Raw genomic sequence first — 22709 nt, 5'->3', positions numbered from 1 at the left:
CAGTACAGTAATAGCTCTATAGAAAAAAAAACCTTTTCATAATACCCTAACATACTTCTACGTTTACTCCATCTGATTTTTCTCTCACCCCTAAACACCTAGGGGTGGATTTTAAGAGCCCTGCTCGCCTAAATCCGGGCGGATTTAGGCGAGCAGGGCCCTGCGTGCCGGTGCGCCTATTTTACATAGGCCTACCGGCGCGCGCAGAGCCCCGGGACTCGCGTAAGTCCCGGGGTTTTCTGAGGGGGGCGTGTCGGGGGCGGGCCCGGTCGGCACGGCGTTTTGGGGGCGTGTCGACAGTGTTTTGGGGCGGGCCCGGGGGCGTGGTTACGGGCCGGGGCGGTCCGGGGGCGTGGCCGCGCCCTCCGTACCCGCCCCCAGGTCGCATCCCGGCGCGCTAGCGGCCCGCTGGCGTGCGGGGATTTACGTCTCCCTCCGGGAGGCATAAATCCCCCGACAAAGGTAAGGGGGGGGGTTAGACAGGGCCGGGCGGGTGGATTAGGTAGGGGAAGGGAGGGGAAGGTGAGGGGAGGGTGAAAGAAAGTTCCCTCCGAGGCCGCTCCGATTTCGGAGCGGCCTCGGAGGGAACGGGGGTAGACTGCGCGGCTCGGCGCGCGCCGGCTATACGGAATCTATAGCCTTGCGCACGCCGATCCAGGATTTGCGCGGCTACGCGCGTATCTACTAAAATCCCGCGTACTTTTGCTGGCGCCTGATGCGCCAGCAAAAGTACGCCAAATCACGCGGTTTGAAAATCTACCCCCTAGTGCCTGGTAAGTGTTGCTCTTGCAGTACCCTGAACTGGGAGGAAGCTTATAAGAATGTTGGATATAGAAAAAAAGAGCACCAATGATATAGTTTGTCTTGTGCTATTACTGGCTGAAATTGTGAAAACTCATGACTGAAACAGGCAGCTGATAAAAAAAGAAAAAAATGTTTGCAAAGCTGATAAATGCTGTCATATTCCACGATACTGCTTTATTAGTGCTGCCAACCAAATGCCAGGCCAGGAGGAGATTTAGAGTAGCCAATGTTCTAATGGGAGGTAAAACTCAGCAGGTGACACGAGTTATCTGAGGAATTTAATGCCCACAGTAAACCACTGTTTAGTGTGGCATGTGCTTAACGAATGATATGTAGGATGCTGCTGCATTACAATGGCCAAGCTGTAGCAAGTATGCTTGCTTCAGCTTGGCCATTGTAATGGCCAAGCTGAAGCAAGCATACTTGCAACACAGCACACTCTTCATATCACTAGCAGATGAGGCTTTCCCAAGATAATCAGCCCAATTACTTAAAGATCTGACTGCAGAAACAGTACCTAAGGTATCACTGACAGAGCTTAAATATATATGGCAGAAGACTCCGCCAAACTCTGCCTCTGTGGGCCAGTGATATCCTTATAGCCTTCTTCTTACAGGTAGTATTTTGCTAGGATGTAGCATTTCTAGTTTCCATTTAGCATCCTTATTTTCCTGTAAAATGTAGGATGAAGCCCTATTTAACACCTGTCTGTACATCTGACAAGCACAAAAATGCTTGGGTGCACGAGCTGCAATGTCTTCCAGCTCTGTAAACAGGTTACCCAGGTGTATATTTGCAGGGCTGTAAATATTGGTGGCACTTGACTCTGCTTTCAGAGCTGCTCACTATATGGTCAGAGCCAATATAGGAGGTAAAAAATAATAAGATGAATATAAAAGATGGCGCTAGAACTACACAAGTCACAACTGTCTTTCTTCACAACCCCAGCTATGTTTGCTTAAAAGGACTGGCTAAAAAATCCTCAATGAAAAGCTAAAAGCAAGTCCAACAGGGAGTAAACTGAACTCTCTGAAAAATGGTGTCCCTAGGGGCTAAGGGTTTCAGATTTGGACAAGCAATAAAAAGACTTTGAGGTCTAAGAAAGCGACCTCAGTAATTCCATTAAGTTTTTTCTTCAAATACTCATCGGCCTTACAAAACTATCAGCTCTACACAATTGCTGATCTGCGACTGGCCAAATGTTACAATTGCTTTGCTGGTTTTCTCGCGACTAATTGTATTTTCCGTGGTCACTCACAGCCCTCCCTCCCGTTCTAAATCAGAAACTTGCCATTTTATTCACCTTTACAATGGTGGCCATTACAATGTCGAAGGTAACAGTTCAGATTATCCCTCCTCCCAGCAGTGAAAACAGAGCGGTCTTACAAACAGCATTATTTGGGCCACGTTGGCAAAACATCAGCGGTATTAACTACTGCACCTGTTAACATGCCACTATCTTATTGGCCTCTGAAACGTGGGGGCTGCCTTTGCAAGCAAGGAAGGGGGTTGTACTCACCGATCAATCACAATCTCTTTCTGCTTCAGGAGTCCTTCTTTGATTTTCATCAGGGATTCCCATTTGCTGAAATCTTGAGGAAAGCTTCTGGGTGAGAAAACCCGATGAGCTGCCCCAGTCCCACCCTGCAGAAAAATATGTGCACAATTACTGTCCAATGCCATAAACATGAAACAAGATGATTATTGTGCAGGGGGTCTTATTAGATCAACCTGCCTTTCCCTAGTACAGTAACAGCACTCGTGGGTTTAAGTAGGCCTTCTGCTCACGTCTTCCTTATTTAGTAAAATAACTCATGAATGGTTTACATTAAGAAGCACAATGCTTCAGTTCGAAATGACACTCTGAAGGGCATCCTGGATTACTGCAACTGCCAGTGTCAGAGAATAAGCCTAGATAAAGTTTCTATTCTGGGAGAACTAATGCCAAGGAAAGGGCATCAGGTGAATAAAATATATTACATGCACACTCAATATTCACCTTACTCTGAATCATGCAGTAGCAGCCAACCCCAAAGGTCTGCTGAAAATTGCATGCATGCCTAGTAACTCCAGGTCTTCTCCCAATAAGTTACTCTCATCCACTGGGCTCAGCCAAAGACTACGGAAAAAGATCCTTCTGCCTATTGTAAAGTTGTTGTAGTATCTATATAGAGATATCCAGGATCCATTCTTCTTTTTTTAGTAAAACATTCTTTTTTGACTAAGCATTTAAGATTATCAAAAATTATGTCAGTCAAGCAGCCAGTTTCCTAAGGCAAATTCAGCATGCATAATTTAATGGATAAATCCCATCCGAACTATCTAGTCTGTCCATTTCCCTTTCCTGGTGCCTCTATCATCATTTCTTTGTTATCTAAGTGTCCCCTGCACTTATCCCAAGCTTTCCTGAGTTCTGATACTGTTTTTTGCCTCAACCACCTTCTTTGGGAAGTTATTCCACATAACTACTAACCCTTAATGTAAAAAAAAACAACAAAAAAACCTTCCTTATTTTACCCCCTTGTTCCGGAACTTCCAATCCACTGAAAAATGTTTGCCTCTTCTGCAATAATTATACTTTTGAGGTATCCGAATGTGTTTATCGTATCTCCTCCACCTCACCCTTTCTCTTCTGGAGCATATGTCATAGCTATCGATATGACTGATTTCCTTCCATTTAACCATAATAAAGAAGAATGAAAATGTACGACAGAAACAGAGGAAAAGAAAAAAAAAAGAGATGAAAAGAAAAGAAAAAGCACTGGATGGTTTGGAGGATACCTCTAGGGGGGTCATTTTCTATGGCTTTCGCACGCGATAGCTAGATTGGGGAGGAGTCGGGGCGGAGTCGTCACCGGAACGGGAGGAGTCGCGGCACCGGGGCGGATGCGGCGAAGACATCGCTGATGGCGAAAAGGTAAGGCCCCTTATCGCCGCCAGTAACGCGCCCAATAGCGCCACCTTTCACGGTGGCGCTATTGGTTTGCGAAAGCCGGCAGCGATAACACCGTGGTTGTGCGATTGCTGCCAGCTTTCGCAGGCCCGCCCCCAGCTTCGCCCCCCCCCGGTACCGTGCGATTCACTAAGGCCTGCGATTTTAGAAAATCCAGGCCTAGGTCTCTGATTCAAATTTATCTCAGGTCAATGATAACTGAAGATCATTATCAGCAGGAAGTCATTTGGAAAACGACATGGTCTCAGTCTAGTTCCCACAGCCAAGTATCTAAATCTCTAAAAACCACTGTAACAAATGCCATTGACCGATAGATATCCTTATTGCCAGTCTCAGCAGGCCACAAACAGAATCACCATGGAAAGTAAGTTACTTTTCCAGATCCTGGAGGTGGTGCCTACAGAGCAAAATCCTGGCATCTGGCAGGGCAGTGCAGGAAAACATGCTGTAACTGATCTACAGACAACAAAAGGACTTGAGTTTGATCCCTTTCACAGCCACTGAATTCACTGTTGAAATGTTTTTATAAGATTTGCCATACTGGCTCAGACCAAGGGTCCATCAACACGCGCGCGTGTGTTATAAAATACAATATCCGCGTGGGCATGCGCACCCGATTTTATATTGGCATGCGTTATGTGCGGGTGAGTCGTGATTCGTGCGTGCAAGGGGGGCGATTTTCTAAAAAAAAAACATGCGGCGACACAATCGGGCCATTCCCAGTTCCCTATTCCCCTTCCTACCCTTCCTCTTTTTTCCCCTCTCCTCCTCGACCCCTACCCCCCCCCCCCCAACTAACTTATTTTTTTTTGTTTTTGAACTTACTCGCTGTAGTAAGCTCCACGCACCAGCAGCCGGCTGCTGGCTGCTGGCCGCTGCCTCATCCAGATTGTACCCCTTTTACAAACCCTGGCATTTCTGTGCGTACTAGGAAATGCGCGCATGGCCGGGCCATTTTAAAAATGCTCTCGGCGCACACATGGCCCAGCCACACATGTATCTCCTGGTATTTGCACGCGCCGGGCTTTAAAAATTGACCCGCAAGCTACTAATCCTTATTGATTAATAGCAGTTTATGGACTTCTGCTCTTGGAACCTATCCAAACCTTTTTTAAACCAAGTTACACTAACTGCCATAACCACATCCTCTGGCAATGAATTCCAGGGATTAATTATGCGTTGAGTGAAAAAGAAAATTCTGCTTGGTAACTTCATGGAGTGCCCCCTAGTACTTGTATTATCCGAAAGAGTTTGTTTCTTTAATCATTATGACGCCTTCCATTTGTAATATTAACAAGACTGGAAACCAAAATGCAGTGAATTATTTTTATCTAAAGCAGTTAAGTGCTCAATCAACTGGAGTAGGGTCAAAAGTGATCTCATAACATCAAACTTCCTTTTCCTGATTTTTACAATTGCATTATACTGCAAATATAAACTTTTTCAGTAAAGGAAAAATATTGAATCCTTTTGGGTCAGAATAAGGAGCACTAAAGAAAATAGTATCTGAAAATTCCTTGCTAAGAAAAGTAATTAGTAATTGGTAAGAACACTGCAAACATAATACTAATTAACATATGAGACTGTAAATACAGCTATGTCTAGATGGTAAAATATATTAGCCAAATTACTATCTCAAGTTTTATGTTACACCAAAATAGTAAAGAACCAACAAAGTTGAAAAAAAAAAGCAGCAATCTTTTGGTTCTTTATTCTTGGCTTATCAAGAATCATCATTCTAAAACTGGAATCTTGGTTTCCATTGTTGAATAAGAAAGCACTGTTAAGCCGGCTTAGTAGTGTATTACAACTAGCAATAAACAGTCTTTGAAAACTGCTGTAATATATGCTATTGAATTGTCAATAGGTTTTACCTGCATTAAGTGCACTTGACACGGGTAAATTCGTTTTTGAGAACTGTTTCGATAATATGTTACACTTACAATTTCTTTTGAAAATGACTTCCAGTACATCCATACACTTGTATAGACCAAGCAATAATGATATGAAACATACAAAGCAAATAATAAAGGGATAGATTTACCCTCAGAAGTTTGGGCTTTCACTCGGCAAACAGCAGCCAAATATTGAGATTTACAAATATCTACTGGCATAAAAAGGGGATATCTGGCTTTTTTGAAACACTAAAAAAAACGTACGAGTGAATTTTTAAAGGAGTTCCGCATGTAAAAGTAGCAATTTTCAAAAACTCAGTTTTACACACAGAAATCTTTTTGAAAATGACCTCCTTGAGGACTCAAATAAGATTCTCAAAGCATGCAGAAAGCAGAGACTGCCTATCCTCTTGTATATTTTGCCAGCTAGATACAGCCCCAAACAACAGTGGTATGATTGCATCAAGCAAGCAAGAAAGCAATAGGGTAACATGTACGGCGCAGCAGCTACAACCCTAAATCGCAGTAAGTACCATAGCATCGGACTTCCAGGAAGGCTGGGGGGAGACCTGCATGGAGACACCATGGTTACAACAGAAACTTCAATGAGCACTGGAAGGCTGGATTGTTTAAACAGCCTCACTAACCTTGGTGACCCTTGGGATTATTACAAATGCTGCGAAAAAAAGACATACGGTAGAAGGGGGGGACCTGTGTGTTGGCTTACATACTAGTTTTGTAAGAAGCAAAGCTGAAGATGGCAGGGCCTGAAATGGCCTACTAGCAGAGGTGGTGGAGGCCATTAGGTAAAAACTGTTGGGCATACTTGAGTTAGATATGCAGGGCAGGGGTAAGGAAAGGGTTGAAAGGTCAGATGAAAGACATGAGATGGGGAAGGTTGGTGTTGGGTTCATTATGAGAATTTACATGAGCAACTACCCACAACGGACAAATCTCAACTGGGCAAATTGGATGGGCCATTTGGTCTTAATCTACCGTCATCTACTGTATTAATATCTTATCAAGCTCTGCTCATAACCAGTGATTCACCCATCTACTTATGCTTTCATTTCCTTCCCCCAGCTAATAACCCTGAACATACCTACTCCAGCTCATAGTCTTTTTACCTGCATAGCTCCCCTTCTTTCCTAAGGGAAGAAAAATGGTTTTCGGGAAGGGGTCACATTGAACTGACTCCAAAATATAAATTTATCAAAAATTTAAAAAGAGGGTACTAAATCATGTGTTTGAAGTGCTACAAAATTAGCACTAACACGTTTGTTTTCACCACATACTCAAAGTCAAAATACTGACAAGGTGAAAAAACTTCAGATATCACCTGTTTGAGATGATTTTCTCTTCTTTTCTACTTTTGAAGAATTTTCATTTATAGTATACTTATAATAAAATAAAGTTCTACTTTCTAAAAGACTCCAAAAGTGGCTGTGAGTAGAAGTAAATTTGAACAGCTAAACAGCAGTATCTAAACAAACTGAAAAACCTTGCAGAAGATGGAAAGCAATAAAAACAGTAATATCCATGAATGCCCCACATGGACAGTTTTTCAACACAGCAAGTGCCTTCCTTAGGGGCCCTTAAAAAAATTAAACTGTGATTAAAAAGTACAACAAAAATACTTACCTTAGAGTTGGACTGGATCTCAACTAGTGTCTAAACCCAGAGTACAAAGGACAGTTATAGAACTATCAATCAGTGGCATCCAAAATACACTTTCTGACTGGTCAACCATAAGGTACTCTGATTGGTTATCACATTTAAATGAACCAATCACAATAAAGAACGCAACACCACCTGGTAAAATTCACTGATAATACTCTCGGTGTGCGAATCCTTAAATCATACCAAAAGGCAAGAGTCATTGTTCACAAAACAAGTATAACTTATACGGATTGAAAATTTCAAAATCATCTTGACAGTTATTAAAAATACAAATCCTATGTGGATGGAAGACTCGGTACACTGCAATATAAACTGAAGAGGAACTTACTATCTTGACTGAAAAACATTCGCTCTTGATACTTGATGTAGGATTACAAGGACAATTCTTTAGGAAAGCCACACATTGGGGAAGATTTTCAAAGGGTTAAGCGTGTAACCCCCAAAAAGCTGCCCCTGAGCACGCCAGCCCTGGGACGCGCGTATGTCCCGGGGCTTTCCAAAATGGGCAGTCCGGGGGCGTTCCTGAGTCCTCCGGCACATGGGATGGACTTTTTCTTTAAATAGAAATATTCCCAATGGGCCAGATCTTTAAAAATACGCGCAGGCGTAGATTTTTTCGCGCCTTGGAGGTAACTTTTTTTGCAATCCCCCACACCTTCCCCTCCCTTCCCCTATCTAGCCCATCACCCAGCCCTACCTAAATCCCCCCTCCTACCTTGTTTCGGCGAGTTAACTCGCAAAATAAGTTCCCTCCAAGGCGCGAACAAATCTACGCCAGCGCATATTTTTTAAGATCTGGCCCATTGGGAATATTTCTATTTAAAGAAAAAGTCCATCCTATGTTGACATTCAGTCCAATACTTTGTACTGGGTTTTCCTGGTCTGTTGGGCTCCAGCTCACTCGAAAACAGGGATGGGATACTGGCACTATGAGCGTTCATTCATAACCACCAAGGGATTTCCCCCCATATTTTGTATCACCCCAGCATACCTGATCCCGCCACTGCAGTGGCAGTCCTGGTCAGGCCTGTTCCCGGAACCTTGTAATCATAGGCCCTACATCCAGACACTGTGTGTTAACCTTGAGCAATGACCACGTCTCCCTCACCCCGAGGCCTTGGCAGACCTTCACATGGCAGTGTATGGCAATGCCACCGAGCCAGCAATCTACCCATAGAAAATAATGGCACCCTCTCCTCTTTGCTCCAATCTGATTCCATATGAATGAAATCAGAATAAAATCTCAGGAAAGAGTCGGGGGGGGGGGGAAAGCCCGGTTCTGTTGCCCTCTCTAACTGCTTTTAAAGAGAAAGTACCATAATAACTTCAGCATACGACGTATTTGTTGAAAACCATCTCTGACAGTCCCTTCCTACCCACACATGGTCCCCCCTCCCCCCAGCATGCAAACACTGTCTTCACATTCATTCTTATACAGCTGCACACATACATTCACACTCCAGCACTCAGACTCATCGCTCACATTCACACTTCACTACACAGGACATATAAAATTTAAAAAACGATTTTATTAAGCTAAACAAGTTTTTGATTTTTCCCCCTCTGATGTGTGATCTCCAATGCTTCTGGTGTATAACCCAGACACCAGTGTTTCGGCATAAGTATGCCTGCCTTGAGCATGTCACTGCACGCGGTTTCAAGAAACAGCCTCATGTGCCTATCTCACTGAAAGACTGCTGCGATCCTATCATATACACACCAGTCATGTCTGCGTGCATCCGTACTCCCCAGGCAGGCAGAATACTGCTGTTGGGATTATATGATAATGGTGTTTGAGATCACACATCAGAGGAGGTCTTTCAACTTTTAAAAGTATACATCAGCGGCATTTGGTCTGTATGCCCGTGCTGAATTTTTTTTTGCACATATGAAATAAAATAAGGGCTCATGTGCTATGGTAGGATGATTGTTTTGGAGGTTATGCACTGCAAGAAATCTGTGCTGTGTCCTTTCTTTGTATAACATTTTTTTGGAATTGTAAAACAATGCAGTTTGAACCTTTTTTTTTTTTTTAGTTACAAGTTTATTCAAAGGGACTGCACATTTGTTTTTCCTTTTGTTTAACAGATATTACAGTCCGCGGAGAAATTACTACTTACATGATAATTTCCTTTACCTAGACAGGTCAGGGCGCATTTCCCTAGAGCTCCGGAGGTTTCGAGGGCGGAGCTTTGGTTGTTGTCCCCTGGCGAGCTTTGCCAAGAAGCAACGTGGTCCTCCTTACACGCTTTTGCCAAGCATTACCGCCTGGAAATGAGGGCTCAGGAGGACACGGGGCTTCCGCGCGTGTGGTGTTCGCGGGTCCGCAGGAGGCCTCCCACCCTTTTCGGGAGTAGCTCTGGTACATCCCAGGGGCGTGGATTGGCCTGCCTGAATGCAGAGGAAGGAGAAATTACTACTTACCTGATAATTTTCCTTCCGCTAAGGAAGGCAGGCCAATCCGCAACCCGCCCTGGGTAGCTGACTTGTTTTTAGTTTGTCCCTTATATGCGGACGATGACGTGTGTTGTTTCTGTTCGCTTGAAGGACTGGTAAGTGAGTTAACCAGCCTCTAAGATTAACTGATGTTAACCTTTTTGCTGAGCTCAGTATTTCCCAGTTGCTTGGAAGCATGAGGGGTTAACTGTGAATAGTCAGGTTCAAGTACAATCAGTTTCTCCACAGTTTGGCTTTTCTAGAGATACTGGCAGGCTAAGGTCGAGGCAGGGCTACGTGTCACAGTGACTCCGTCGCCATCTGCCGATACGATGCATACGCGCCGATGACTCACACAAAAACGCGCTAAATAACTGCCACGGCCTACCACGCGCCAGGAAAGAGAAGGCTGAGAGCGGGACCTGGCCAAAAGGCTGCTCGACCCCACCATGCCTAAGCCGCCTCCATTCCTCACAGAACTCCCCAGAGATGTCAGCGGGAGAAGCCGAACGCCGAGGAGGAAGACCCGGTAGGAAGAATCCTCACTAAAACGGTTCCTTTTATTATTATTTTTTTTTTTGTGAAATACAAACGTTTACCTGAGCTCAGCCCTCCCTTGCTGAGAGCAGGAACGGGTCCTGGCTACGGAGGGAGAGGGAGAAAGTCATCACTGCCTGCGACTGCTAATTTTGTTTTTTTAAGTTCATGCCAACCAAGGCTGCCGGATTGAAGGCTCTCTACTGAGGGAGGGTCCGAATGGTATCACCTCAGCAGGCAAGCGATGCTATATAATCATCTTGCCTTCTAGTTTTCTTCTTCTTTTTTTTTTTTACAGGCAGTCCCCAGTAGGGAAATGCATGTCCACCATCTGCTATAGACAGAGAATACTGCTGGACTGATGTTGAGATGGGACTATATATCCGGATGTCAGCTTCTTACTCCATCTCCATCTGCTGGCAGAGGTGCATAATGCACTGGGTGGGGATTGGCCTGCCTGAATGCAGAGGAATTTTTGGTTTTGATCATGCTATAGTAGCTACTACCGCTGCCGGGATTATCCTGAGATTTTTGCACTGATAATCTCTAAGATAAGACTACAAAAAGCAAAGGGATCAAATAATGAAACCCACATATGTCAAGTCCTTCCCAAAGGAGCGATTAGTCGCCTATGGTCTTCTACCAAAGACAGGTCTCTCTTTTCTCATTTGCATCCAGGATCCGTTCCATCCATTCATCCATCTCGTCATTACCCAACTCTACCCATCACGTTTTAGGTTTTGTTCATATTTATTCACTGTCCCACATACAATCACCATTCGAGAACGCACAGTGCAACCCTGGAGAGAATGCACGTTCTAGGGAGGGGCTCAGGAGCTACATTCTTTCAAGCCGAGAATGCAAGGGAGATTTGCCTGCTTGAATATTTAGGATGGCACGTCCATGTACCCAACAGGGGAATTCTTCATGTAACTGAATCGCTGACCTTATCAATCAACGGAAAAGAATCCTAGTCAAAGAAGAGGGGACAGTACACATGATACCCTGTCAGTGAGACCTCAAGGTACTGTAACCTGGAGAGGACTCATGCATTCTGGAAAGTTCACTGGTTTAAATGTGTTTTAAAACCAGCTCACTGCCAAAGAGTTTCTATAGACAATAGGATTCAAAATACAAATATACATAAAACCTGTTCAGCATCACTGACAAGTGAGATTTTAATGTTTGGGATGGTTCCATTGTTACAGAACATGTGCTTCCAAGGGAAGCATAATAATTTTCTGTTAAACTGAACGGAGCCCATTGTGTTCGCTGGCCATTCCAAAACAGTCAAATTATTTTTCCACTTCGCTTGTCCAAGATTTTTCGCTTTTGGAAGTGGAGTGCTATAAATACCTTCCAAATAATGCCCAGGCCAACAAAGGCACACTTCACTCACTTAAACCTGGAGGTGTTGAATGCTCCCAACAGGTTTTCTAAATACTTGGAATCCTGTGATGATAAAAGCCAGCTGTCTCCTCAAATCATCACATCGTGTCACCAGAAGAGCACAGGCTTTTATCCTTTCCGATTGCAAAAGGCCTACACGGAAGACTTCTCAAATTCAAAACAAGCAAGCAACAGATTCTCCCAGAAAGGATGCCTGGCCAGAGGCACACAGCATTCTTCAGCATCTGTCCTAAAAAATAAAATAAAATAAATGGGCAGCCTAATTCTTAGTTGGCTGGCATGGTTTACTTTCCCAATCACATCCAACGGGGGGGGGAGGAGCTGAAAACATCTGCTTGGTGAAACAACTCGGACGCAGTGGCATCCTGCAGTCTCTGCTCCTAGCCCATATTTTCGTTAAGGGCCAGGGTATGACATTTATTACCTGGCAACATTTCAAGTGACTGCTGGGACAGAGCTAGGAAGAGAGGGGGGATTAGGGCTGGAAAAAAATCCCTTTGTTGTACTGGCCTGCCTGAACACACATTACTGACTGATGCCATCATGTTTCCTAGCACTGGGAACGGAATTTCTCTCCAGACTCCAGGATACAGACAAGCTGACCTGCTGCTCCAGTTTCAATTCAGTTATTCTGTTTTGCTTTATTTCTCCCTATTGCTCACCTTCAATGCCTCTCCCTATTAGGTGATCAGGAAGAAAGTCAAACAAACTGCAATCCCATACTGTATAATTAGCAACAGTACATATACTCCAAGATGTATTCTTTGTTTACTAATCCGTATAATAAATAGCACTTCTATAGAATTAAGAAAAATGCACGGTGGCTACGCTTCTGATGTTCAAAAATAACGAACACTTTTAGCTGCTGTTGGCAGAAGAAAACCATTCTTTGAGGAATGGGTGGTGTTGGCCTCCAGTTCTGAAGAGCACTCACAGATCATGACAGATTTGCAAACCCTAAAGCCTAGGTGTATAGTACACTCCCCTCGATCCAACAAGGGACCAGGCACATAGAACAACATGCCAACCTATTCATTATCCAGAGTCTTGAAATGGCACCGGCAGCAAGGTGACATTACTCCTTGCTAGCCCAACTTCCTCTAAAGTTTACAATTGATATTTAAAGGATCAGGTTAAAGGGGCAGAGGTAGAGGCACTTGAGGGATGATGGAGGAGAAGAAGAAGAAGCAGCACTATGATTGGAAGAGGAACAGAAGTGACATGGGCAAAAATAAAAGGTGGAACCTGAAGTGTGAGAATAAGGAAAAAGATAAGAAATTCAGCTGAGAGAAGAACAAGACAGAGATGACAAGGCAGATGGCAGGCAACTTTCAGGTGAGGATGTTATTATTATAGACTTTTTATTTTTTAAAGTCAGAAAAATTGTGCTGCACTGCGGATGATCAGCAGATGCTGAGAAATGAAACATTTCCTTAACGATTTCATTAGCATATGGAGGTTGGTGTCTAATTGCTTCACTTCCATTTGGCATGTGAAAAATGTGGGGTAGTGGAAATGTAAAAAAAAACCAAAAAGGTTATCAGGTTTCAAGTAACATTTTTGAACCCAGATGGAAGGCTATATTTAGGGAAGCATGGCACATATTTCAAGAGCAATGATTTTTTTTTTTTTTTACCTTTCTACTGAACTAGAGTGGTATCATGAAATATGTTACCATTTGCTACCGTGTAAGGGGAGTAACGGGTAACAACTATCTGCAAGAAAGTATTAAATATCTTGTGTTTCACAGCCCAGGATTAGTTGTCCAAATGGCCAAGCATCATTACAATACAAGCTTTCTTCATGGGGAGTGGGCTGAAAAACTGGGCAAGTTATCCCTGTTAACTTACCTGATTCTCAGACTCTGACCTTTTTTTTTTTTTTTTCCACATACCAAGAGGTCGGCCATAGGCCACTGTAAAAAGATCCTTGCATGACCAAAGAATATAAATTTGTTTTTAAAAAAATGTGAGCGGTCCCCATTAAATGATAAAGGGTTCTCTACTTGTAATAATCTTTTCCAGAACACTCCTGAAACTGTGCTAATGCATATTACCATCAGGAGTCAAGGGGACTCCTGTGGTTGAAAGATTCATTCATGGAGGATCTGTCAGGTGAGAGAGAGCAGTCTGGTCCATTCAGAGATCTGCTACTTGCATCCACATTTTGAAGAGTATCCAGAGCTGTGCTGGAACCTATTCGCTGGCAAAGGGGAGCGCTCTCTCTGTGCTGCCGTCGAAGCTACCCAACCCTCTCAATTTTTCCTGAGACAGTCATGGCCCGATGACTTTGGGAGCTGGGAAAGGGAATGACTTCAACTCCTGCCATTCCCTGATGGGCTCAGTAAGTGAAGTCCGCTTCTGGGATGGGAATGAATCATATAAGTTGTGTTTTTCTGAGATGAAGATGAAAATCCTAGGATTCTGTGAGGTTGGGACTGCTGTGCTCAGCAACTCACGTTAATTACCTGGATTGGACATCACTGGAGGGCACTTAATTCATCCTTGTGCCAGATATGTCTACGGCGCAGAGTCAATTGCACAATCCAAGAACTGAGCCTGATGTATATTTTTCTGCTATTCTTTGGACACTTTCTAGAGGGAAACTAAACTGGACACTAATTTCATGTAAATCTACCATCTGCTTCAAAATAAAGCAAGCTCCTGGAAAACAGCCAGCAATTGTGCAGAAGTTACCGTACTTAGTATGTCCGAGCTACTCTGTTCCCTACTGGAAGTCCAATTTGTTACACCCTCTTGAACAGAGCAGAACTGTGTGCGATCTTATCAGGCCTTGGACCAGCCGCGAGGAAAACAGGTTCCCAAAAACGCCCAAAGCACCAGAGCCGAGGAGATTTCTCCTGCTGGAACTGGTGAGTAAACCTCCTTCCGCAGTCTGAAGTGGAACGGATTTCATTTTGATTAGAAGATTAACACAAATAAACAGAAGAAAGGTTAAAAGTCTCTCTCTCCCCCTCCAAAAAAAAAAAAAAAATTGAAGCAAGCTTAAATGGACCTGTACCACTCCCCTTTTCGAAAGAGAGAGGAAAAAAAAAAAAACCAGGATGTGATCACACAAAAATATAATTACATTTAACAGGCTTCAGAGGCCTTTGTCAATCACCTGTTGTGAAATCTTTAATTTATGTTATTTCCTTGCAATTATTGCTGTCAACTATGTACATATAGGGGGGGAGGAAGTAGGAAAGAGAAAGCATGTGCCAATCAAAAAAAGAGTTAATGGCTTGAAAATTGATTCTTACCTTTCACCCAACTCCATAGAGGGCTCTGGCACAAAAAGCCTCTCTGCACAAACAGATGCAAAGGACTGAGCCCCTGCCATTTTCTATCAGTTTTTAGCACTAAGATATCCTGACTGGTGGCATTAAAGATCTTATGTGTGTATGTCTCCTGAGTTTTTAGCACCTGAGAGTTTGTAATCTACCCCCCAGAAACATCTTCAGAATAATCCCGTAAAATAAAGTGCGGGAAAGCATAAATCTAAGAGGGAACCTTCAAAGAGGGACAGTATTTCAATGGGAGAAATTCATTTTGGCTGCCGTGTTAGTCCACTTGAATGCACAGAAACAGGTTAACAAATTAACCCCCCCCCCCCAAAAAAAAAATATATATATATATCAGGTGATACCTTGGGGGGGGTTTTTTTTGGACTAACTTAATGCATTTCTTGACTAGCTTTGAGAATTCAACTGGAAGAGTGCTCTTTGCTGTCAGCCACCTCACATTAATGAAGGCTAGTGCCAAGTTGGCAACAATTGCTTTACAAAATGGCGTATCGTGACCAAGCATTTTATTATAATTCCTAACAGAACCCTGCAACTAAAGCTGGGTCTCAGCACAAGAAAAACCCAAGCCTCTTGGCAGGTTAGCTTAAATGTTGGGGTTTTGGGGTTTTTTTTTTCGTTTTTTTAAGCCTGCAGAAGATTATATGCAATGATTTTATTTAGGCATGCAAATACTTCTAAGTTCTATTTAGAATGGCACCCAAAGTTCAAGTTTTTCTCTGCTTAAACAGAGGTGAAACTGCCAATAATAATGTGGGAAAGGAGGGTGCAGGAAAAAGCAGAATATAAATCCCATTAAAAAAAATAAAAACCCGGTTCCTCTCGTCCATCTAGGGTTCTTTCCTCTCATGGGCAAATTTACAACGGGACTCAACGTACCGTAGTCAGTTTAGTTTATTTCTTTTATTTATTTATTTAAAATCTCTTCTATACCGTCGCTAAGTTATACACCATCGCAACGGTTTACATGTAGGCACATATTTAATGTAGGTAAAAGTGTACTATAGTACATTCTAACAGGTGCCGTCAAAGGTTCGGATACAATATATCATTAGACAAAATAATTTTTAGAGAAGTGGGTCTTGACCGAGTGTACTGAAAGAACTTTACTTTTGATGAATCGCTTTTCTTGCAAGCGTAAATCAGTGCCACGCAAAGTGCGTATTACTCCCAGTTCCATTCTCCTCAGCCATCGTCTTCCTCCCAGCAGCCTGGCATTTTATCTTCCGCCCTGCTTCCGGCAGGCTCGATGGACCAGCTCCTTCCAGAGCAGCTGCCCACACACACCGCATCACACACTGAGCGCAGAGACCCCGCTTTCCTGCCCCAGATTATCCAAGGCTCTGCGGCAAGGGTTGGCAAATCCCGTGACCGAGTTTTCAAACTCCTGGGGCAACTGTCTGGCAAATTTGCATAATTCTGCACATATCTGCAATTTCCACAGATGGATATTTTTTTTTCAGATTTAGAGAAATCGCCATTTTCTGACATTTCTGTATCCGGTTAATTTATTTGGTCCTTTATTAGAGGAAAACGGATCTTTGTGATTGGGGGCTGGGGAGGAAGGAAGGGAAGGGACCTGGGAATGGGAAGACAGGAGCTTGCAGAGGAGGGAAATGAAGAAGGAATCTCAGGCAGGAGAAGGTAAAAAAGCTAAGGGATGGAGGAGGTCCGAAGCATGAGAAAGAGAGAAGGGAGGCTAAGGAGTGAGAGGAGAGGGGGAGGAAGTCCCAGGGAGTGGACAGAAGAAGGGAGGATCAGAGATAGGGAGTACTGGGGATGGGGAAAAAGAGAAGGAAGAGAGGGAGGACTAGAGATGGGGTGGAGGAGAAGGAGAAACAGACAAGATTAGGATGAGGTGGAGAAGGAAGGAAGCCACATCCTCCCCATCACACCCCTTCCCCTCTTTCCCTTATCCTTCCTTCCAAGTCCCTTTGACCCCCTCACTCCCTCCGAAGCTGAAAAACTGGTAAGCGAGGGGGAGCCAGAGGGTCTACTGCAGCTCCTTTCACTTCAGTAGGACACCACCACTAGGACTTCAAATACAGGGGCTTATGTTGCGCGCCCCGTCCGCGCCTGGCCCGCGCACGGGCCTGCTCACCTCGCTAGCTCCTCTGCAGGTCACGGGTCGGCCTCCCCAGCTGCAGCCGCGAGCTCCTCCAGGCCTCAGCATCCCGCGGCGGTGGTCACTGGGCCTTCCACTGTGCACCAGGCCTCACGCCAGAGTTCAGCGTCCTCAGTGGCGTTGGCCACACCCCTACGCGCATGCATGCAGATCGTCCGGCCTCTTGTAGGGCATGGGGAGGGTCCTAGCTCCGCGGCCCGCCCTGATTGAACACACGATATAAGGAAGTTCCTGCCTGCACTTCCTTGCCTTGGCAATCGGGTCGGCACTGTAAGTGTACTAGTTTGCCTCCGCGTTCACAGTCTTGTTCCAGTCTTGTTCCAGTCTTGCTCCAGCTTTGTTCCAGTGCCTGACTGTTCCAGCGTCCAGCCTTGTCCAGCGTCCTCCTGTCCTGTCTCCCCAGGTAGTACCCTCGGACTGCCTCTGGTACTGACCTAGGCCTGCTCCTTGACCATTCTGCTCGCTGCCTGGATCTTGACCTCTTCCTGCCTTGTGACCTCATTTGATCTCTGGAACCTGACCCCTGCTTCGTTGACTACTCCTCGGACTGATCCTCGGAACCTGATCCCAGCTGCCATTGACCACGTCTCCTGATTCTGGCTTTGTCCCTTGCCTTGTCTTTGCCTACGCTGTACTGGCCTTCCTTGGTTCTCCAGACCTACAGCCTAGTGACCAACCGCGCTCCCTTGCTGCTCATGGGAACGCCTCATTACTACCTCTCCAGGAGACCCTGCGAGGCCCACCTAAGTCCAAGCGGCCCGGGTCCCTATGGGCTCCACCCGGGGGGACCGCGGGCTTCCATTGGTGAAGCTCATCCTAGCCTTTGTCTCCTCCTGTGCTCTGCCCCCTGGGGGCAGGTGCTTCCTGGTCCCTACCAGGGAGCCGTTCTCCACTGCTCCAGGACAAGGGTCCACCTCCAAGCGCAACAGCTTACTTCTCTTGCCTTTGAGCTTATGTTTCTGTGTGGTGTTCATAGGTTATACCATTTTGAAGCCTTTTAGGGGGCAATTTTCAGAACTATGCAGACTGTCGCAAAGTCTGCGGGAATAAAATGTGTACAAAAAAAATAATAATAATTGCTTTAAGTCTTTTTATAACAGTTGCACTTTGCATTTATTATTTATGGACGTGAATTACTGTGATCCATTCCGAACAGACTGGAGATAGCGAAATATAAAAATGTGTCCATACTTTTCTCTGCAGGCTTTGCGCCACTTCAAAGGAAAAAGTCCATGTCTGCTTGCCCTTTGAAAATTTCTTAGGGAAATGGTTCCCGTAGAAATTTGTACCTGCTTTTCTGCGGACATTGTTTCCCTGAAAAAATGCCACACGTAATTCTGAAAATCCCAAACTGCACGTGCTGTTGCTGCCCCCAACCTAACCTCGCTACTCTTCCCACAGATAAAAGTAGGCGGCTTGTTGACCTCCGCGGGTAGTTTTACTTGTATAGAGGTTGGGCGATTGCAGACCGCCTATTTACCTGGGTATGTGGTTTTTGAAAACTGCCCATCCTGTGTTATAATTTTGCTCATACTTCCTTCCATCAAGACATATATATATATCATCCGTTTTTTAATAGGGTTCTTCAAGCTGCGCTACCACACACTCCTTTAAAAAAAAAAATAAAAATCTCTGCCTGGTTAATTCCTCCTGTTCTTCTGACCTTCCAGCTTGATTGGATCCTATCCCACGTGGGGCTAATCTACCACGATGAACCTTCCATTATAGCTACCCATGGTTTCTCCCATTTGTATTCATCTCCTTCGTCCCATGAGGCCCAGCTCCTGAAACAGTCCTCTAGCTAAGAGCCCAGTTCTCTCCAAAACCCACTGCTAATGAACTCGTAAACCGGAGAGAAATTGCTCTTTACCAAGGGGTGGGACTCTCCTTCCCAGGGGCTATAAACGCTGATTTAGCAACACCCCCAGCCCCCTTTCTGACCCAAGGAGCAGCAAGCAGGTCCGGGAACCTATCCTGGGTCTTTTGCACAGTTGTGTTGTGCCATCGGGTCAGACTGGACCCCTGTTTCTGATTCACTATAATATTTACTATTTTGCTAACATTACTGGATGTATGCAGTTCTGCAAACTGGCGCTAAGTGTTCAGGTACAGGAAGCCCCTGACTTAAAGAGCTTACAATCTAAATGGCCATCTGAGACAAAGAAAGACAAAGTGACTTGCCCAAGGTTACAAGATGTGGCAATGAGAGCGCTAGCATTTGAACACTAGTTTCCTTGGTTTTGCTCATTATAAAATTGATTACATGGTGCTGAGATGAACTGATTGACAAAGCAGTGAGTGAGCACTGTCTTACTAACTACCATCAACTGTTTCCACCTCCTCCTTCCTGCCGCTATCTGTTACAGAGATATATATATATGATTCAGTGCCATAACCACAGGGAGCAGAAGGTGTTCAGGTCATTGAGGAAGAGGGGATCCTGTGTCTTTGATCTTGGCAAGGAAAAGAAATGAGTACGCTGTTTCCTTTCTTTCAGGCCAATACAGTACAGTGCGCTCCAGCGGAGCGCACTGTTAACCCGCGTTTGGACGCATGTTTTCGACGCGCTAGCTTTACCCCTTATTCAGTAAGGGGTAATAGTACGTCGAAAACGCACGTCCAACCCCCCCCCCCCCCGAAACTAATAGCGCCCGCAACATGCAAATTCATGTTGATGGCCCTATTAGTTATTCCCGCGCGATTCACTAAGTAAAATGTGCAGCCAAGCCGCATATTTTACTTTCAGAAATTAGCGCCTACCCAAAGGTAGGCGTTAATTTCTGCCGGCTCCGGGAAAGTGCACAGAAAAGCAGTAAAAATTGCTTTTCTGTACACCCTCCGACTTAATATCATGGCGATATTAAGTCAGAGGTCCCAAAGTAAAAAATAATTTAAAAAAAAAAATGTAAATCGTCCCGCAGGTTGAAAACCAGACGCTCAATTTTGCCGGCGTCCGGTTTCCAAACTCGTGACTGTCAGCGGGTTTGAGAACCGATGCCGGCAAAATTGAGCGTCGGCTGTCAAACTTGCTGACAGCCGCCGCTCCTGTCAAAAAAGAGGCGGTAGGGACGCGCTAGTGTCCCTGGCGCCTCTTTTTACCGCGGGCCCTAATTTGAATATTTTGTTTTAGTAATCGCGCGTGCCGGGAGAGCAGGCCCTTGCCCGCTCTCCCGCAAACTTTACTGTATTGGCTTGTTTGTTGGGCCCCACAGAAAGTGACAGGGTCACTCTTCTCTATTCTGAGCCCAGGGAACTGATCTGTGCTGAATAAATCCCCCTACTGTCTCTTTAAGAGAGTCCTGAAGCCTCATCTCTCTGCGGGGTGAGACAAAAGTGCATGCAGCCACTGTCGCTGTGGGGACCTGCTCTTCCCACCACGAATGGATGGAATGATCTTCCCTCACACTTCACGGATACATGCTCCTGCCTCTGTCAGCATGCAGATCCTTGTCCTCCCTCCCACCACCACATAATACCCACTCATCCACCCAACACAGGTACGAATCCGTTTTGGTTCGAGGAAAAAGGATGACGCCGCTGGGAAGAGGTGATAGATATAATATGGAACTCAATTCCAGAATATATTCGTTTAACAGTAAACCGCAATGAATTTAAAAAAGCTCTGAAAATGTATTTATTCACTTGCGCATATAATATATCTCAAAGACCTCCTAATACTGTTATAATCACTGTTAACTATTGTAGTTTGAATGTAAACATATTGTATATTAACTTGTTGTATTGTTACGATATTGTGTTTGTTTTTATTATGTGCACCGCCTAGACGGATAGACTACTACCCTTGGCGCAGTATATAAAAACTTTTAAATAAATAAATTAATAGAAATAGAGAGAGACACAGTTCAGGAGGGAACTAGGAGAAAAGAAGGGGGAACTGGTGGGAAAGAGACAGAGGAAGGGAAGGGCTAAATGAAGATGGAGCAATTTGAAGGGCAATCAGTGAGGATGGGAGATGGCGGATGCATGGCTGGGAAGAATACAGGGGGGGGTGGGGGGTAGAAAGGGAGAAGGTCCACACAGCTTGCATGCAGCAACTAATCGAAGTCTGTTATTCCTCTCCCTTTGCTGGAGTGCATAAAGAGAGGAAGAGCCAGGATGAAGATGGAGGTGATAATGCCTCTGTACAGATCTCGGGCTGCATATCTTCCACTGTACACACATCTGAAACGTTTTTCAAAAAGGACGTGGCATAGGCATTTCAAGGTGTGCCCAAGAGATGGGCACGTAAATACGTATGCGCCTGGGCACGCACCCAGATCCCCTGCCACATAAGTTTCCTTCTGCTATGGAGGAGGTGTAAGTTTAAAAATAAAAAGAAAGAGCCATTTCTCATGGATTTAAAAGAACTGGGGAAGTCAGACTATCAAACCAGGGAGGTTTGGAGGACCTAGCTCCAAAGCTGGTGAAACTGGCAATGACCTGGATGCGCGCCCCTTTTAAAATTCCCTTACGCAGTAGAGGCAAGGCTTCTGCAGATATGAATGCGCCCACTTAAACTTTGGTGCACACGTGTGCGCAGTCAGGCTATTTTACAACATGCGGCAAATACACACATAGGGGTAGATTTTCAAAGGGGTACGCGCGTACGATACGTGCGTACCCCCCGAAAACCTACCCCAAATCCCCCCTGCGCCCGCCGAGCCTATTTTGCATAGGCTCGGCGGCGCGCGCAAGCCCCGGGACGCGCGTAAGTCCCGGGGCTTGCATGGAGGGGTGTGTCGGGGGCGTGCCGCGAGTAATGCGGCGTTTCAGGGGCGGGCCCGGGGGCGTGGTCAAGGTCTCCGGACCAGCCCCCGGGTCGGGTGATGGCGCGCCGCGATCCGTCTCTGCCGATGTCCGTCTCCGGAGGAGGGCTGCAAGAAAAGTAAGTCGTTGCTTTACTCTGCCAGTCCTCTCTCCCCTCCTCCAGAAGCAAGGCTGCTTTACACGCCTTGCTTCGGGAGGAGGGGAGAGAGGACTGGCAATCCCGAGCGTAGGAGAACCGTCCACTTCCTGGTACCTGTCATTTCAAATGACATTTGAAATGACAGATACCAGCGTGTCCGTGAAGCGTTAGGCCAGCACACCCAGGATACTGTATAGCGCTCTATACAGTAAAATGGGTTGCGCGGGCCTAACGCTTCTTGGACGCAGCTTGCATTTGCAAGCAATTTAAATACAGTATCGAGCGGTAGGTGAGCCGGACTGTGCGTGCGGCAACCACGGGTGTGCCCGGCACTAACGCAGCTCTTCCTACCGCTCCTTACTGTATCGGCCTGATTGTATGGAGTAATAGCGCGTGGAAAACACGCGGCCAACCTCCCCCCCCCCCCCCCCCCCCCGAAACTAATAGCACTCATCACATGCAAATGCATGTTGATGAGCCTATTAGTTATTCGCCTGGAATACTGCAGGCGTTAACTTTGAAAGCATTGGGTAAAGTGTTCAGAAAAGCAGGAAAAACGCCAAACGTCGTGACATCACGCCTTGAGCGGCCCAATTGCACGCACAGGGGCCGCTTTCGCCCGTGCAGGCATCCATCTTCGCCTCCGGGAGGCAGGGGAG

The 22709-nt window shown here is 45.3% G+C and overlaps 1 protein-coding gene across 6 annotated transcripts in view; it reads right to left on the bottom strand.

The window, feature by feature from the left end:
* The window catches only part of CEP85L (centrosomal protein 85 like), a 382914-nt gene that overhangs the window by 93225 nt on the left and 266980 nt on the right, over nucleotides 1-22709 (bottom strand). For all 6 annotated transcript variants that reach the window (XM_029596422.1, XM_029596423.1, XM_029596424.1 and 3 more), the window contains exon 4: nucleotides 2324-2448. In XM_029596422.1, coding sequence (XP_029452282.1) covers nucleotides 2324-2448 — 125 coding nt within the window. The remainder of the gene's footprint in view (nucleotides 1-2323; nucleotides 2449-22709) is intronic.

This window comes from Rhinatrema bivittatum, chromosome 3, assembly GCF_901001135.1.
Source record: "Rhinatrema bivittatum chromosome 3, aRhiBiv1.1, whole genome shotgun sequence".
NCBI lineage: Eukaryota > Metazoa > Chordata > Amphibia > Gymnophiona > Rhinatrematidae > Rhinatrema > Rhinatrema bivittatum.
This window is presented reverse-complemented; position numbering and strand designations above follow the sequence as displayed.